The sequence below is a fragment of the Fundulus heteroclitus genome, chromosome 17 (genome assembly GCF_011125445.2).
Source record: "Fundulus heteroclitus isolate FHET01 chromosome 17, MU-UCD_Fhet_4.1, whole genome shotgun sequence".
Lineage (NCBI taxonomy): Eukaryota > Metazoa > Chordata > Actinopteri > Cyprinodontiformes > Fundulidae > Fundulus > Fundulus heteroclitus.
The window spans coordinates 12,287,333-12,304,548 of NC_046377.1; the positions used below are offsets into that span (position 1 = coordinate 12,287,333).

The 17,216-nt window shown below is 41.1% G+C and overlaps 2 protein-coding genes across 2 annotated transcripts; one reads left to right on the plus strand and one right to left on the minus strand.

Annotated features, from left to right (window-relative positions):
* Nucleotides 1-1,336: 1,336 nt before the first annotated feature.
* zc3hc1 (zinc finger, C3HC-type containing 1) lies at nt 1,337-7,615 on the minus strand. The gene is made up of 10 exons (XM_012850682.3): nt 7,453-7,615; nt 4,906-5,008; nt 4,563-4,713; nt 4,391-4,474; nt 4,181-4,308; nt 3,899-4,038; nt 3,554-3,818; nt 3,266-3,460; nt 1,795-2,007; nt 1,337-1,684 (listed from the first exon to the last, which is right to left on the minus strand). The coding sequence occupies exons 1-10, from the start codon at nt 7,584-7,586 to the stop codon at nt 1,613-1,615; spliced, it is 1,485 nt and encodes a 494-aa protein (XP_012706136.2). The 5' UTR covers nt 7,587-7,615; the 3' UTR covers nt 1,337-1,612.
* Nucleotides 7,616-9,312: 1,697 nt separating this feature from the next.
* klhdc10 (kelch domain containing 10) lies at nt 9,313-16,796 on the plus strand. Its single transcript, XM_012850696.3, has 9 exons — nt 9,313-9,589; nt 11,797-12,018; nt 12,100-12,254; nt 12,370-12,518; nt 12,627-12,711; nt 12,792-12,858; nt 13,168-13,215; nt 13,338-13,477; nt 15,174-16,796. The coding sequence occupies exons 1-9, from the start codon at nt 9,499-9,501 to the stop codon at nt 15,381-15,383; spliced, it is 1,167 nt and encodes a 388-aa protein (XP_012706150.2). The 5' UTR covers nt 9,313-9,498; the 3' UTR covers nt 15,384-16,796.
* Nucleotides 16,797-17,216: the final 420 nt, after the last annotated feature.

Sequence of the window (17,216 nt, forward strand, 5' to 3'; positions counted from 1 at the left end):
CTTTTACAAACTGTACATATTCCTATTTTTCAGCAGTATGCACTTTAATTTACAACTTTATGCAATAAAAAGATTGAAATGTTTATCACGTTTAAACATTCTGGATTTGCTTTGTTTCAGTATGGTCATTTTTTTCTGCATAATTTGAGTTTTTTTTCCCTCTGCCTGCACCTGTTTGCTCGTTATGCAGCCATGCACTTTCAACTAAGCCGCCTCGTTTACAAAAAACATTACATTTTTGGAGATTTCCATAACCACCTACGTTTGGGTTTTATTCATGGCGGCTGGTGTTCTGTTAAACAACTCAGCCTCATACATAGACATGAAATCTGAAGATGAGTCTTACCAGTAATTATCTTTAGAACTACGGCATGTTTTTACAACGTTATACAAGAAACATACACAGCCTAAATACTGGACATTGCTGGAAAGCAGTAGAAATGTGGCCTGATAAGGGTGGAGGCAGCATGCCACTGCAAACAGATGGGCAGCTCTGAAAAGTCCTTTCAAGCTTTGATCACTCAAAAACCCTCTGAAAACCCATAATGTCATCACTTAAACAAGCAGGTTGTAAACGAGTGTGTCCCCATTATCTTGTTGATTTTTGACCCTTAGGTCGAGTCCTGAGCAACACTTTGCTGAGCTCTATTCTAAGCAGCACAAACGAACCATTACACGTATGCAAATGTGTTTACAGGTCAGTCTCATGTGTTTTAAACAGTGTTTATTTTCTTGTTAAAATGTCAGACAAACATAAAATGTCACAAAATACCTCAGAAAACCATTTTATTAATTTTTTTTCTAAAAAAAGTCCATGAAGAAGAGGAGCTGGGTGGCTCAGTTTGTAGAGCAGACACACCACGTCCAGAAGCTACAGTCCTCAACATGGTTGTCCTGGATTCAACCCCCCCACTTTTATCTAATTACTCATCACAAATCACTTCAATAAAAGTCACTAGTACCAAAAAAAAATATGTTTTCTACTCGCCAAAAACAACCAGCTTTAAAAAGAACAACATGCTTTAAAAACTAAAATACAGGAAACAAACCTAATTTTCTCACAGCTTGTTTTTTTAATGAGGTTAATCTTTTTTAGCTCCTACAAGCAGCTATGTGTACAGCATTAAAAAAAATGTTATTTCCGAGTGTTGAGCCACATGGTTGTTTCACACAAACAGATATTCATCTTCGCCTGTTTCCATTAAAAAAAAAAAAAACGTGACAGGGACACGTCCTCCAGGTGGGTCATTATGCGAGTCCCTTCACTTGTTGACTGCTTCCGAGACCCCAGCAGCCATTAATACCGCTTCACCGTGCCTTGCTACACCCTTTGCTCTTTTTTTTTTTACATTTGGCACATTACGACCACAAGTTCCACAAAATGTAAACGGGTTCAAGGAGTATGAATACATAGCAAGGCATTGTACACCAAAAGGAATCCTTCTCATTTTTTACTGTTTACAGAAAAAAAAAAAACATCCATTAAATTCCCTCTAGCAACACTTTATCTGTAACAAAAACGACACATTGATAAAATGATGCTGAGAAGGATCTTGCTGTAAAGTAAAACGTAAAAAAATAGGCAGGTCAACAGCTTTTGGATCCAAGGGGTCTACTGAGATGAGGTGGATACCTGCCACTGACGCAAAATAGCAAACACTCGTTTGGACTTGTCACGAGGGCCCTAGCAGGAGAATGATGGAGAGAGAGACAAAAAGAACAAGAAAAACAAATAAGGTTACCAGTTATTTTTTTCTCCCTTCACAAACAGTAAGACCAAAGCTTTCAGCTTACCTGTGCTGGTGTGCCACCTTGTGCGTTGGAGTTCTTCTTTGTGGGCATGAGGAGGTCGAGAGCAGCTTTCCAGCCCTGCTGATCGACTGCTGAAGTTGTGACCAAAGTTGACGATATCCCTGGATCCACATTCTCCTTGCCCTCTGAAATCCAGGGGCACCAGTCTCTGTGTTGAGCGAGGGGGTCGAACGCTTTCTTAGGCAGAGGACCGCCCTGAAATATAAGAAAAAGCGTTACAAGGCTGTTCTTAAAACAAGCTATTTAAAGGTATACTATGCAACCGGGGTTGATTTTCCCAGCAAGGCTCCCCCCAGAGGGCGAAAGTAAAAGTGCACATAAAGATGCTCAGCTGTTCTGGTTACTCCATCAAGCCAGGCGCGGTTGTTTTGAGCTTAGCGGACAGGCGAACGCAATGAAAAGTCGAAAAAACGGCAGTACAAACAATGACTAACAGTGAAAGTATGAACATCAGGGTTTCCTGCAGCGCTATCTTGGCGAGGCGGTCGCCAAACTCACGCTACCGCCTCGCCAACATTAAAAAAATAAATGAAAATAAATACATAAATAAAGAAATAAAGAAATAATAATATTAATAATAATAATAATAAAAAATTAAATAAAAAAAAAACTCTATATGCTTGCATGTTTATTCGACGTTAACACGCGGTTCTTTGTTGTTGCTTTCGCGCGTGCATATAGTGAATAGCAGGGCAAAAACACATGGAGTTCTCGCCGTAAAGCAAGACCGACTCTCGCGCTCTTGCACGAGACTTCTGAGCCTGTGGGTGCGGGCCGAGGGCTCTTGCAATTGCAAGTACGGTATTTCCCCCACAGACCACCAGGGCGGCCGAGAAAACCTTTGTTCGACCTGAAATGACTCATTTAATCATCCAAAACGGTATGGAACACATTAATTAACTGAAAAATGTTGCATAGTATGCCTTTAAGGGTCACAGAAAAAGTCTTGTGCTACTGGGGTTCCTGATCATTTTTAATGAGAAAATAAAAATTTTCCTAAGACTCAAATTTCGTTTTTCAAGATATTTCTAAATAGTAAGAAGGTTTTCATCAGACTAATATAGAACCTGCAAAAAGCACAGACTGGAAGGACGAAGGAGAGAAAGAGGATGGATGATTAGATTAAATCCACAAAGTGGATGGGTGAAGGGACACAGAAAGAGACAAAATGGAGAAGGAAAGAAATTTTATACTATTGAATCGCCAGTAAAGTCTGAAAATACAAATATTTTTCATGGGAATCCCCCAAACATCCATACTTCCTCAGTAAGAACACTAGAAATTACGCAACAACGAGGAAAACATTTAAGTAAATAAGAATTTATAACTACCTAAAATTGACATTTATGTTCTAAATTATAGCTCTAATTATGTATTCTGTCTTGGTTATAAAAAAATAATACATAGTAGATGCTGCAGAGGACCATGGACATGATGCTTAAGATTAACTTACTGGACCGCAAGCCGATGAGAGACAGAGGCGTTTCGGGGGGTGTAGACTGGCAGCGCCGTCAGACCCTGAGCCCTGCCCTCGACTTCGAGTGGCGGGTCTCTTGCCCCTGGATAAAGGGCTGGGCAGATCTTCGCTTGGACTCGGTGAATCTCTGCTCCGGGCACGCAAGGCCACTGGAGAGGAGGTGCCTTCATCCTGCACCAAAAAAATAGTTGAAGGAGGCGTTTCAAAACGACATAAAACATGGCCGCTTGTTCCTGGTAGCACCAAATTGTTCTCAGAGCTTGCCTGGTCAGAGCGGGTGGAGTCCTGGCTTCTGAGCTTCATGCGAGACGGAGTTGTCGGAGCTGGAGTGGTGGAGACTGATCCAAAAACATCTACGTCGGTAGGTGCTGACGCGGGCCCCGCCGTGGGACCGGAGGGCCCTGCGGCGTTAGGCTGGGGCTCTGGGTCGCCTCCTAGCGCCTCGATCTGATGGAAGTTCCACAAGCCCACCTTGCGCATACAGTAGGAGCAGGAGAGGGTTGGGAGGCTCATTGCATGCAGAGCTGAGCTGAACAGAGAAGAGCGAGTTGGTTACAAACACATATCACACACACAGACATCTGTGTAGTAGAAGAATTTTCATCTTACTTTCCACCCCAGCCACAGAGAGACACGATGCATGCCGACACCTGCACAGCCAAAGATTCAGAAAATGGAATCCCTCCCTTTCTTTTCTGCTCTTCCTCAATCAACTGCAGCACAGTGCTGATAACATCCTCTGTGAGAGACTGCAAAAAATTAATAAATAAAAAATACACAGCACAATTAACCCAGAGTGACAGAAACATGAATTTGGATATTTAGCCAGCTAAGAAAACTGCTGTTAGTAAAGGGTTATATCTTCTTCTTGCATGCCACAGGACACTGTACCATGGACTTGAGCAGCTCTGGACTCATGGCTGGAAGCTGCTGTGCCAGGACGCATGTGCTCTGGAAGCGCTCCAGAAGGGCCGTAAGAAGCCTTGACGGTTCCGACGCTGGAACCAACCAGAGCCGCTCTAGGGAAACACACGTTCAATGTGACAACACCAACCAAGCAGGACGTGGCTGTATGAAATGCAGGCAAATGGCTGCTCCTACCTGGACAAGGAAAGTCAGGCCAAGGACAATACTTTTCATGCTGGGTCTGCAGCTGCCTTGATATTTCTGCAACTCGCGTTTTGTCTGTTTGAAAATCAAAAGGGGGAAACTTGATTTTGCTTTAACAACGACCACAGTTTTGCAAAAGCGAGTCGTTTGACATCTTTCTTACATTTCTCAAAGTCTAACGTTGGTTGTAGGGATGCACAAAGGAAAGCCTGGCAGCTGGAGCACTTAAGCATGTCGCAGCCAACGTTGATCCAACCGTATCTGGCACACATCAGAGGAGACAGTATGCGTGGCTTGGCCGCCCATTTCATACAGTACAATGCTAAGGACATTTCCACTCGCAGGTTTACAGTACCACGGACAAAAACAGACTTCCTTGCTTTGTAAGTATCAATTAAAACGGTAAAAAAAAAAAAAAAAAAAAAAAAACATATCTAAGAAATTGTTGCAATAATATGCAACAGAAGGAGAAATGCTCATTGTGAGTTGCAATGAGAAAAGGATATTGAATATGATTCCACTCTGGAGAAGAAAGCTTCGCTGTTCGTAGCCTCCCAGGGTGCATTGGTGTTGCTCTTCACTTCCACAGCGTTTACGTCTCCTTGTTTGCTGAAAGCCACATGAGACAAGAAAACGTCATTAGCAACAAAATCTTACATTTCCTTTCTTGGGAACTGTGAAAAGATCCCACTGTGGTTGTAGATTTTCAGTTGCTAGAGGGAAAAAAAGTGGTGAGAACCAGTTGAATTAACACAGTTCCTCAAGGTTCATCAGGGTTTTCTTATCAACATTTTATAGGTTGATTAAAAAAAAAAGCCTGAGTTATAGGTCTTTTTCACCCATTCAATGGATAACTGGGAGATTGATTGACAAAAAACTGAACGATGGATGGATGGATGGACAGATATAAGAATGAAGGAAAAGATGCATGGATGGATAGAAGGATGGGTAAATGAGCAAAAGAGGGAGGAATGTACAGATTAGTTGGAGGAAGACTGAATAAATGGACATAGTGAGGTTGATGGATGTGCAGACAAAACAGATGATAAACCAAATAAATAATAATTCATTTCATTTGTATAGCACTCTTCAAAATCCTGCGACTTCTCAAGGTGCTTCCCAGTTCTAGAATAAACCAGGTTTAAGAACAATGTAGAATAAAAATAAATAAACTAATCAAGATTAACAACATTAATCTGAAATAATAGTATTAAAATATGGCCAACAACTGCAGTTAACAACAGGGAAATCATAGGGGAAGTCTTGAAGCAGCATGAAACAAATGAGTGTTCAGGCTGCTTGGGCCAGTGTGGCTGACAGTCTTTTAAATCAGCAGGACTAACTTAAAGGTTATCCGCTGGCTGACAGGGAGCCAGTGGAAGGAATGGAGGACCGGGCGATGTGGACGGATTTCGGTGAGGATGCGGGCAGCACTGTTCTGGACATACTGTAGCCAAATCACAGAGGTCCGCAATTTTTGGCTATGTAACAATTAATGGATCAGACGCGTCCTTTAGCTGTCGGTAATTTGTTTAAAGTGGGTTTGTCTCCACATGGAGGGGAGGAGAGTTGGAGCAGTGAGATAATATAATTTTATTACTTGTTTTAGAGTTTATTTAATCATACTGTTTTACCAGAAACTTTCAAGAATCTCACCATAGCATTAAGTACGGGTCAATCAGTTGAATACATAGACGTGCTTGTTGGTTGCACTTTGTACTTTATGTTCAACAATGATTGATTATCCAAAACAATTAAAAGCTGTTTTCTGGAATAATATTCTGATTAATAAAAACATTTAAAGTTCTTGTTTTAAATAGTCCTTGTTTACAAACATCTTTATCTAGAGGCCATTTTTGTTGCTTGTGGTTAATGCAGAGAGAAGTCCAAATCAAAATCGCAATTTTGGTTGAAATACATCATAGGCAGAACGCAATCATTTCCGCTCCGAGTTGAGACGCAGCGGCTCTTTTAGCACCTGATCTGCAGAAAAAAATGGTAAGATCGAGGATGGCCTCGATCTTACCGCCATTTAACTGGAGAAAGTTTTGGCTCATCCAATGACGTATGTCACTGAGACATTTGGTGGCTCTGGAGAGAGCCAGATGAGTGTCAGGGGAGGTAAATTTGACCGTCATCAATGTATGAGTGGAAGCTGATGCCATGGCTTTGGAAGGTATTACCAAGGGGGAGCATGTAGATTAAAAAGAGCAGGGGGCCCAGGACTGACCCCTGGGGGACACCGGAGGTAGCCAATGTGGCAGTAGAGGTGAGATTTACCAATTTAACATCTCCCCGCCTCCCTGAGAGATAGGAGTGGAGAAAGCTGATCCCACTAACTCCTACTTTGACGTTGTCACAGTATGAGATGGTCGACCATGTCAAAGGTAGCAACTAGGTGGAGCAGGATCAGTAGGCTGGGGAAACCGGCGTCAGGCGCTGTCAGCAGGTTATTTAGAACCCTGACCAGAGCAGTCTCTGTGCTGTGGGAAGGTCTAATGTGCAATCATCGAAAGGATGGATGAGGAACAGAGGGATGGACAAATAAATGGTTGGTTTCTTAAACAAACAAGTGGACAAATGGGGGAAAAAAGACAAATGAACATATACCTCGATCAGGGAACTGATAGCTGGATAAAGGAATAGAATAATTGAAAAGAGGACAGGTGGATGGAGGGCCGAATGGACAGATGGACGAATAAACAAATAGAACTATTATAGAGTGAAATAACGAGTAAAGTCTAATTATTACTATTATTTTTTATTGTAATCTATTTATTTATTTATTTTTGGAGCGTTAACCTGTTTTTTTTTCTGTAACTCTGTACACAGCAGCATGAGTGGCCAAACTTTAAAACTAGTTCAGGCTATACAAAATATTTCAAGCATGCAGGTGGAGTCTGCGCATCCAGTCCTGCCTTTCAGGCGCTCACAGACCTGAGCAAAGCCAGGGGGGAAGGCGCGGCTGCGGACAGCTGCTCGGCTAAAAGAGCCAGAGCCGTAAGCTAACGCAAACACGCGAAGGAAAGCGCGCGCCGGTTCGCACGAGTCACCTGTTGCAGTCCACGTCTGCTGCAGAAATCCCCTCTTTAAGAAGCTCGCGGACCTTCTCAGGAGAAGCGAGGCTGGACTTGTGTTGGTTGGAAATGCCTATTCGATCTCCGCGGCCACCACCGTCCGTCGCCATGGTCGACTCTAAATGGTTTCCCCAGAAACCAGGCGCCAACGAACAAACGTTCCTACCGGCGTGCAGAGCAGACCGATTTACATATAATCACCCTACGCACGTCTCTAATTCATTTTTAATAGAAATTATCAATACTAGGATAATCAACATTTTAGTTATAGTAAAAGTCCATTTCTAGCTTTAGATCATAAACAATATGAAGTTTAAAATTATCCAGATAAGTATTTTCTTGTAAGAAAGCAAACAAATAGATTAGCAAATAAACTAATAATCAAATGAAAAATACATAAATAAAATGTTTTATAAATATTAAATAAAAAAGGATGTTTGAAATATAAATATTAAGTACTCATAAACCGGAGGTTCTAAGTTCAACTCCCACAGGCTGCCACTCTGGGTCCTGAGCAAGACCCTTAACCCCAGACTGCTCCCCGGGCACCGCAAAGTGGCAGCCCACTGCTCCCCAAGGGGATGGGTTAAATGCAGAAGTGAATCTCACCATTGTGAGATCAATAAAGTTCAAATTATTATTATTATTATTATTATTTTACCATGCAGATCTGTCAAAAGGCAGCAAGCTCCATGTATGTTAAAACAGTATCTAATTCAGTTCTTCAGAGACATTCAAAACACCTTAATGGATGATGGCAGCTACAGTGAAGCAAGCCAGTATTAGAGTTCCAAATATCTTAAATTGCTTAGCTTGTCAATGGCAGTGGAGTTTCATGTATAGAGCACTTTTTCATGCAGTCGGATGTGACACAAAACTGTTTACATAGGTTAAACACGAAAGGGAAATAATGTAAAAAAAAACACAAAAAAAAAAAAACAGCAACCAGACGACATAATGCTAATTTAAGTTAGAAAAATACCATAATAGATAAAAAAATAACAAATTGAGAAATTAGTAACCTCAAGTATTTCCATTAAAACATACTGTTAAAATGTAATTGCTCATAGTGAACAAACATCAGAAAATAGACCTATTGCTATTTTAAATATGCAAGAAACACGATGCTCTTACCATAGTTTTGTGATCGATCAATCAATCAACTTAAGAATAAAAGAATTAAGTAATATAAAATGAACAGGTAAGTATGTAAACAAGACATGAGGGACTGTTGAAATACATGTGTCAATGATAATAAGCAAAAAGTAGACATAAAAATGTAAGTACACATCCAGATAATATAGCACAAAAATAAATGTATCAATACAAACAGCCTAGTTGAAATCTAAATGAAATGGTATTACACAACAATAAAACAAAATAAATCCCAAAACATGTTAAGCATATAATAGACTACTACACAAAATTATGCTATTGTATATTATACAATAAGACCTATTGTAAATAAATTGTTAAAAATTAGTATACATTCAAAGTAAATGTGAAATCAAACTACAAAAACAGTTAATTTAAGCTAAATTTAAAATAGGAATGAAATATCAGCTAAAAGTCAAGCTAAAATATTTGTCTACTGTTAAAAACATCAAATGTAGAATTAGAAATAATCCATTCAAAAATAGGAAATCTGGACACAGACCTATTGGATTTGTGTTAAGACGAAAACCCAATAGAGTAAATAAACATTTACAAAAGAGTCCTAAATTTACACAAGTATTTTTCTCAACCTTGAAGATAGTCAGACAATTTTTGCCTTAATTCCCACCAACAACCACTAGATGGCGCTAAGTGCCCGGTGGCATTATCCACCTGCTGCTCCGAAACCCCCGAAGAAGAAACGTGCCATCATAATCACCGGTGAGGCTAAAAGGAATACACAGTGAATGGCTTCTAAATAGCCTGAAATGCGAGATGAGCCGATGAAGCTGCCGCGGACGGCGCGTTTATTCTCCCATGTGACCTCAGCAAGGCCTGGACGGTAGAGGGAGAAGAAGGGGACAAAAGATGTCGGACGCTGGAGGCGCTGACAGTTCCGGGCAGCTGAATACGTTTGAGAAACTGTCAGGCAGGCCGCCGCACGGAGCACATTTAGCAGGTCGGTCAACAACAACAACAACAGCAGCAACCAAAGCATTAGCGTCACAACACAATGTTTCACCCCAGCTTCCCTGTCACACACACCGGGGGCTGACTTCGGAGCAGCTTCCCCAGACAGAGGACCTCCCCAGGGTGTCAGGACACGGATAAACACCCATAGATGCTAACAGCTACTCTTTAATGGGCATCTGAACCAGAGATCATTCAGATCAGATGCGCGTTGGAGCGACGACAACGTGGGATTGTCTGGTCACGATGGCTAACATCATAACTCCCATTACTGGTTGGCCTAAAGCTTTTCTGATTGGCTTGACGGCGCTGCGTTATCTCTTGTGTGTTTTTTCAGCTTTGCACAGAAACTCAGATCAGTCCAAACCTGCTCAGCTCTGGTTTGGATGCATGAGGGGGGACTTTGCACACGCTTTATACGCCCTGTCTTCCCTCCTTTAGAGATTTCTCCTGGTTTTCAGGACTGAACGGTGTTAATATGAGACAAAGATAGCTCTGGGGAATCCAACACACACTTTTGTAATGTTGTTGTCATTGCTTAAGTGGGGAAAGCTATCCAAGCAGACCGGTTTTTACCAACCTTGGCGGCAGCTGGCAGCAAGCAACTATCAAGCATTTGTCATACCTGGCATTTACATCAAAGTGTAGGCATGCTCCTCTTTGCTGAGATGATTTTATGCAGCCCCCCTTAGCACAGCAGATTGAAGTCCAGGCTTTGACTAGGCCATTCCAAAGAGTCATTCTGCTTCTACTGAGTAATTCAGAGGTGGACGCGCTGCTTTGTTTCAACTCACTGTCCTGCTTGCATAAATGCTTGACCTTCAGGCCGAACATTCAGGACTTTCTGCTAGGAAACAGAATTTGTAGCTCTATTAACTGAGGAAAATCGTACATATATCCTGAAGCTGCAAGAGGCCGTCACACCGGCCACCATCACATCTTGATCGGATTCAAATCTTTTTAAGACTCTGACTTGGCTTTTCATCACTGTCAATTGTAACAAGTTGTACATGTCACTGATTATCACACTAACCATCATGACTGACAGCTGGTATGATGTCCTGGATGTCGCCAGTGTGTTCTTGGAGCAAATTCTGGTAACCTTGCCACTGCTAGAAAGAGTCAGCGATGCTCCATGTTTGTCCATCTTCGTGGTCTCAGAGTATTAAAGCCTTAGAAAAAAGATTTTTATCCCTTTCCAGTTTCATGTCAGCAACGGTTTTGTTTCTCATCTGTTGTTGAATGTCTTTAGATTAAAGCACGTTGTGTGGCTGCTTTGGGAGAATTTTAGCCTACTTCATGTTGTCAGATTAAATTTGAGTGATTTGTCAATAATTTAGGTCTGACAGTAATCGAGAAACAAAGCTTTCCAAAAAACATTAAAGTTAATTCATGATTTAACAAGGGGACAATAACATTTAGACACAGTGCCCCGTTGCTTTGGTAAGCTTTTATTCGCTTAAATAAAATAATTAAAGTGTATTGTGTAGGTTGATTTATTTTATTTGAAACTAATTTGAAATTAATCTGAAACATTTTGACAGTGATCAGGTGTTGTGATAACGATAAAAGGGAAGATGCCACACTGCGCACGCTGAGACTCACAAAATCAATTACTAATGTAAAGATGGAGCTTACCTGTCTTTCAACGCCTGCTTTACGCAGTTGTGCTACAAAATACTACCAAATAAAGGCATTTCATTGTATTTTCGAAAGTGAAATCAGTAGTTTTTGCAAAATGGTTGGGAGTTTAATCCCACTTTCTACGGACCCAGATTTTATATTGATTAAATGTAAGCGTCTGAAAGGACGCTTGTCATTCAGGAGGGGATGTCCTGCTCCTTCACACTGAACAGAGTCAGCTGATTTGGGTCAGTCATCTGGATACTGGGGGGTAGAGCTAGACCTTACTGGAGGGGCAACACGTCCCTTCCAGCCGGGGAACACCTCAGGGTCTACCAGAACGAGCTGGTTGTATGTAAGTTTTCTCCTGGATCTGTGAGGTTCACTACCAGACTTCATCTGTCCATAATACGGTGAACTGGTGCTCTGCATGCTTGCCCCTGAACTGGGTATCTAATTTGTCCTGATTTCTGTCATTTATACCTAAACTCCCAGTAGATGTTTTTAATCAATGCTTTAAAAGGTGTGCTCCAGCATGTTCCTCCTGTGACAGCTCGTCTCCTCTCCTTCCAGGTCCACGGACTCCCCCCGCCCGCAGCGGCCACCGCTGCGTCGCTGACAACTCCAACCTGTATGTGTTTGGGGGTTACAACCCGGACTATGACGAGTCGGGAGGCTCAGAAAACGAAGACTACCCACTATTCAGGGAGCTTTGGCGGTACCATTTCGCCACGGGCTGCTGGCAGCAGATTCGAACGGAGGGGTACATGCCCACAGAGCTGGCATCTATGTCAGGTGAAGCACTTGTGGATTAGAGTTTATTTATAATAAAAGGAAGGCTTCTCACGACGAGTTTGCCGCCCTGTTTCTCTCCAGCTGTTCTGCACGGCAACAACCTCCTGGTGTTCGGCGGCACCGGGATCCCCTTCGGGGAAAACAACGGCAACGACGTTCACGTTTGTAACGTGAAGTACAAGCGATGGTCGCTGCTCAACTGTCGAGGGAAGAAGCCAAACCGAATATACGGACAGGTAGCTGCAGAAGTTGCTTCTGTTTCTTTTAGCATTTCACATTTAGCCTCTAGAGGGCGACGGCGATCCCCCTGTAGTACCTGCATACTCATTTTTTTTTTTTTCCCTTCTCCAGGCCATGGTCATTATAAATGGCTTCCTGTATGTGTTTGGCGGCACGACGGGTTACATCTACAGCACAGACCTGCACAGGCTGGACCTGACCACCAGGGAGTGGATCCACCTCAAACCCAACAACCCGCCCGACGACCTGCCGGAGGAAAGGTACAGTGGCGGGACTCACAAACGTGCTACAGCGGCCAAATACTCGAGGCTTAGATTTGGGCTCCAATAACCCCTCTGGTGGTGATTTCCTGTCCTCGTGTGTCACAGATACAGGCATGAAATAGCACACGATGGACAGAGGATTTATATTCTGGGAGGTGGAACTTCCTGGACATCATATCCTCTGGATAAGGTACTACGCTGTCATGTTATCTAGATCTAAATCAAAATATGACCTTTTTGGAAAACAATTTGTTTCCTTTTTTTTTATAGATGCATGCTTACAATCTGGAGACAAACTCGTGGGAAGAAATCACGACCAAACCTCATGAGAAAATAGGTCCGTATGATGTGCACTGTTTCATGATTCAGTCTGCTGTTTTTTTTATTGAGTGCCTTGGCAAAGTAAGCATAGTCCATTTTCATTAATATTTTATGTGGTAGACCAAGACAAAGTAGTGCATAGTTGTAAAGTGGATGGATGATGCTAAATTTAAATTTTGGAGGAGCTACTATGATCCTGTTGCCTGCTTCTCGGATTAATACTTTCCTTGCCTAGTTCTTCCATTTAAGTGGTTGTAAAATGTTCAAAAAAGATCAAGGGGTGTGAAAACTTCCAATAAACGTAAAACTTTCCCACTTTTTACAGGATACCCCGCCCCTCGACGTTGCCATAGCTGTGTACAAATACGTAACGGTGAGGCTGATCATAACTGAGAAATGTCTGCTTGCTTGGTATCACCTTACAAAAGTATCCAACATATTCGCAAACCAACACATAACCTTGTTGTTGTTGTTTCCCCCTACCTTCTGCTGTAGATGTATTTATCTGTGGCGGCTACAACGGGGAGCTGATACTAGCTGATCTGTGGAAGCTGAACCTGCAAACGTTCCAGTGGAGCAAACTACCAGCAGAGATGCCCGAGCCGGCCTACTTCCACTGTGCCGCTGTAACTCCAGTCAGTACCTCTCCGTCTATGTTTAACCGCTCCTGCAGCCTACATACTTCTCGCTGCAGGACTCGGAAGGAAAACTTGATTGTTTCCTGACTTGATTTAGATGAACACAAGGCCATGAAGGATGCGTGAGATCAACCATTCATATTTAATGTTTTTATGAAAGCAAACATGTTCAAAGTCAGCCGTGTGGAAAACTAGCTCTAATTTATACCAGTTCCTGAGCTAAGCCACCATAATAATACACTGCATGTCAGTAGAGCTGTGATAGTGGTGGCACGAGCAACTTTGTTACATTTAGGCTAATGTTTATGTGACCAACAGGCTCTTCACATCCCTACATTCAATAAACCATGAAAAAATTTGTAATTTAACATGAAATTAACGCTAATCAGCCAGCAGCCCCTAACCCTCCTACTTAGAGCTCTAAATGAGCTTAATTAGTCTTAAAAAAAAAATTCAACTGTTTTATGACAGATTAAAAACATTTTGGTGTTTTTCATCTATGAAAACTGACACAGTTGTGATCTGAAATGCTCCTCATGGGGTACAAATTTTGCTCTTTTGATAAAATTATTTAAACTTCTTCTCCAAGGTGGACTGGTGTAACCTTAAACACGAATTGGCTGCAAAATTGTCAACTAATTGTGGATTTTCTCTCATTGACAGATTCTTATACATTACAGCTCAAATAGACTCACAATTGGATAAATGAACAAGTTGCAGTGAATGGCACACATCCACCCACAACATTCTGGCAAAAACCAAAGACCAAAAGGGCCAGAATGCACTAAATAAGAATAGTTAAAGAATGTACATGATACTTTAAAACACTCAATGAAAGCAATAACTACATACATGTCTAATCATGACATTTTTAATAATTTATAAGATGAGATTAATAAAAAGTTGAATTTATTGTATGAAACGGTTTTTATTTATTTCATTGACCGGTGTTGCAGCACATTGTATACACCGTGGGCAGTTTAAGTGTCAAACAACGTCATTGGTGTACAGCTAAACAAATGTTAGCATTTATGTGACGAGTCGTTGGGATAGTTTAAATTATTTCAGTATGGGCTGTAGCCCAGTAAATATAAAAAAATTATTTTGAAATGTACTTTAACTTTTATACATTTAGTTAACTGTCTAATTTATATAAATACACTTTCATTATTTATTCAATTGCCCATAATTTTGTTTGGATATTTGACCATTCGTCTGAAATGTTAGGTCTAATTTAAATTAGACCTAACTTTTAAGCATACCCACAGCTAAGGTTAGGGCCATTCCAGAACGCAATATTAGCCTGATTTATCCAAGCCAAAGCCAGTTCTAACGCCGATCATTCTGTCAAAACACATCTTAATATCTGTCTAATATCCAAGTATTTATCTTAAATTGATTTAAGATAAAGACTTAAGGTCTTGTCCTCCTCCTTGATTAATCCACCCACTTTGAGATGTGTCCATACCACTGGCAGAGAAACAGGCCCTCAGCATCATGCTGCCACCACCATGCCCTACTGTCGGTACAGTGTAGGTTTAAGACCCTCTTCTGTCATTGTTGCCAAACAGTTAAATCTCTGTCCCCTCTGACCAAAGAGATTTAAAAATGGAGGCCATTAGCTGGTAGAAAGAGGTGATGCTCATGTTTGTGTTGAGGCATAAAGTACAGCTCGTGTTGTTGTTCTCCACAGGCCGGCTGCATGTACATCCACGGTGGCGTAGTGAACATCCACGAGAACAAGAGAACTGGCTCCCTGTTCAAGATCTGGCTGACTGTGCCCAGCCTGCTGGAGCTGTGCTGGGAGAAGCTCCTCAAGGCCTTCCCCCACCTGACTTCTCTCCCCACCTTTCACCTGCATAACCTGGGCCTCACAGAGGAGCTCGTAGAACGTGTGAAATAGGTCCAGGGGGGGGGGAAACGGAAGAAGACTCCCAGCAGGATTCTGGATGATGCCTGATGTAGCCCCGCCTTAAAACCAAAAACAATGGGATGCCTTTCTTATGTTCACTTTTTTTTTTGCCTGTTTTTTTGTAGATATGAGGATGAGCGTAAATATTTTTGGAATGTTTTATGGATTTTACTCAAATCCCTGTGCCATCACTGGATCTTTCCAGCGTTTCGATTCTGGGCATCATCTTCCAACAAACTGACAAAAAAAAAAAAAAACTAAACTATTTTGCCATGTGAAAGTCACACTATTTACTCATTCTGCAAATCGTACAGATATTTTATAAATACAGAACAAGGGAATAATGTATATTTATTTAATGGACTTGTTCCCATTTTCTGGCTCTTTCCCCCTCCCTCTTATGAACTGATGTTGCTGTTTGCACACACATGTTCTTGTTGGTATTTTTCCTTATTTAATAGATTCTTTACACATCAGTGGCTGGATGTTTCCGTCTAAAGAGGTTGCAACGCTTTGGTTTGCCAATTTAACAGTTTTACTGATGCCATACTGCTTTTGACCCCTCTCTGCTGAGAGCCGTCAGATGAAGTAACAGTCATGAAAGCTTCTGCTCTCTGGTTATTATCCTGCCAGTTGCGTGGATGGGCAAACAAACGTTTCTCTCGCCTTGAAAATGTGATAAAGTGTTTTAGATTTGTGGTCAGTTGCCTAAAACCTGTGGAGACACTGTTCATCGCCATGACAAGAACATTTATACCTTGATTTGTGCCGTTTCATTGTTATTTGACAGGTTAATTATCCTCAAAGTAAAAAATGAAAGAGTATTGACAGTTATTTCCCCAATAGTGTCCATTTCTAGCTTTATTTGTAAACCACACCACATGTCACTGTGAATTGGGTGCTCTTTAAATATTAAGCTTTTAGTCCAATAAATTATTCTTTTACTTCCCCATTGTTGGAGACTTTGGCTTTGCTTCTGTAGCACATTTATCCCGCAGTGCCTTTTTTCAAATATACAGTCCACAAATGGAAGATTTGAGCCTGCATCTCAGCCCATTTATGCCAGGCAGTGCATACGAGTACAGATTTTTAAAACATCTTTCCCCTTTGATAACCAGGTCAGCGACTCTTGATCAGCTGCAGCATGTTGCCATAATAGCATTCAGACTTCTCCTTTATTTGAACGATGCCAAATATCGTTTCGCCTTTCAAAAAGATCTAGCTTTTTTTTTTTTCTGACCACTACAGCTGCATGAATCCTTATTCAAATTTCTTTAATGCATGATGCCTGCTTTTTAAATCTTTACTTGCAAAGATGCTGTACAGGATTCCTATTATTAAAAATGTTGTACAGTTGGTTTTTATGAACATTGTTAGTTGTCAATAAAAGTATTGTCCAAATAGCCCTTGCTCTCAAAATCCCTGGCTTGACTAATCAGCATGATAAAGAGCACCCTTTACATTTCCCTCGGTAAAGATGTGTGAACGATTAGAGATTCATTTTTTTTTTTTTTTTAATCTTTGTAGCATAAACACAGGCTCCTGGCCCCAGATATGAGCAAGAAACTCTCCTTTGTGCATTCTGTTTGTACCCCAAACAGAGTGCTTCAGTATTTTTCATGACTGAAATATTTTGCAGAAATTGCTAAAGCAACAGAAATTGGCACCAGTAAATTAGTACATTTTATCTTTTTATTTTGCTTGTTCATTTTTTCCACTTAACTGTAGCAAATGTCAATACACAACTATAAAAATGTCTTTACAGATTTAATTATTCAGAAATGTATTTATGTCAACGTTTCAAATATTCACTTTAATACTTAA

Excerpts from the sequence above, each read along its gene's own strand:
- zc3hc1 (XM_012850682.3), bottom strand. The coding sequence starts at position 7,586 with ATGGCGACGGACGGTGGTGGCCGCGGAGATCGAATAGGCATTTCCAAC. Across the intron at positions 5,009-7,452 it reads GCAGACGTGGACTGCAACAG|CAAACAAGGAGACGTAAACG; the intron begins GTGACTCGTGCG and ends TGTGGCTTTCAG. Across the intron at positions 4,309-4,390 it reads GCCTGACTTTCCTTGTCCAG|AGCGGCTCTGGTTGGTTCCA; the intron begins GTAGGAGCAGCC and ends GTGTTTCCCTAG.
- klhdc10 (XM_012850696.3), top strand. The coding sequence starts at position 9,499 with ATGTCGGACGCTGGAGGCGCTGACAGTTCCGGGCAGCTGAATACGTTT. Across the intron at positions 12,019-12,099 it reads AGAGCTGGCATCTATGTCAG|CTGTTCTGCACGGCAACAAC; the intron begins GTGAAGCACTTG and ends GTTTCTCTCCAG. Across the intron at positions 13,478-15,173 it reads ACTGTGCCGCTGTAACTCCA|GCCGGCTGCATGTACATCCA; the intron begins GTCAGTACCTCT and ends TGTTCTCCACAG.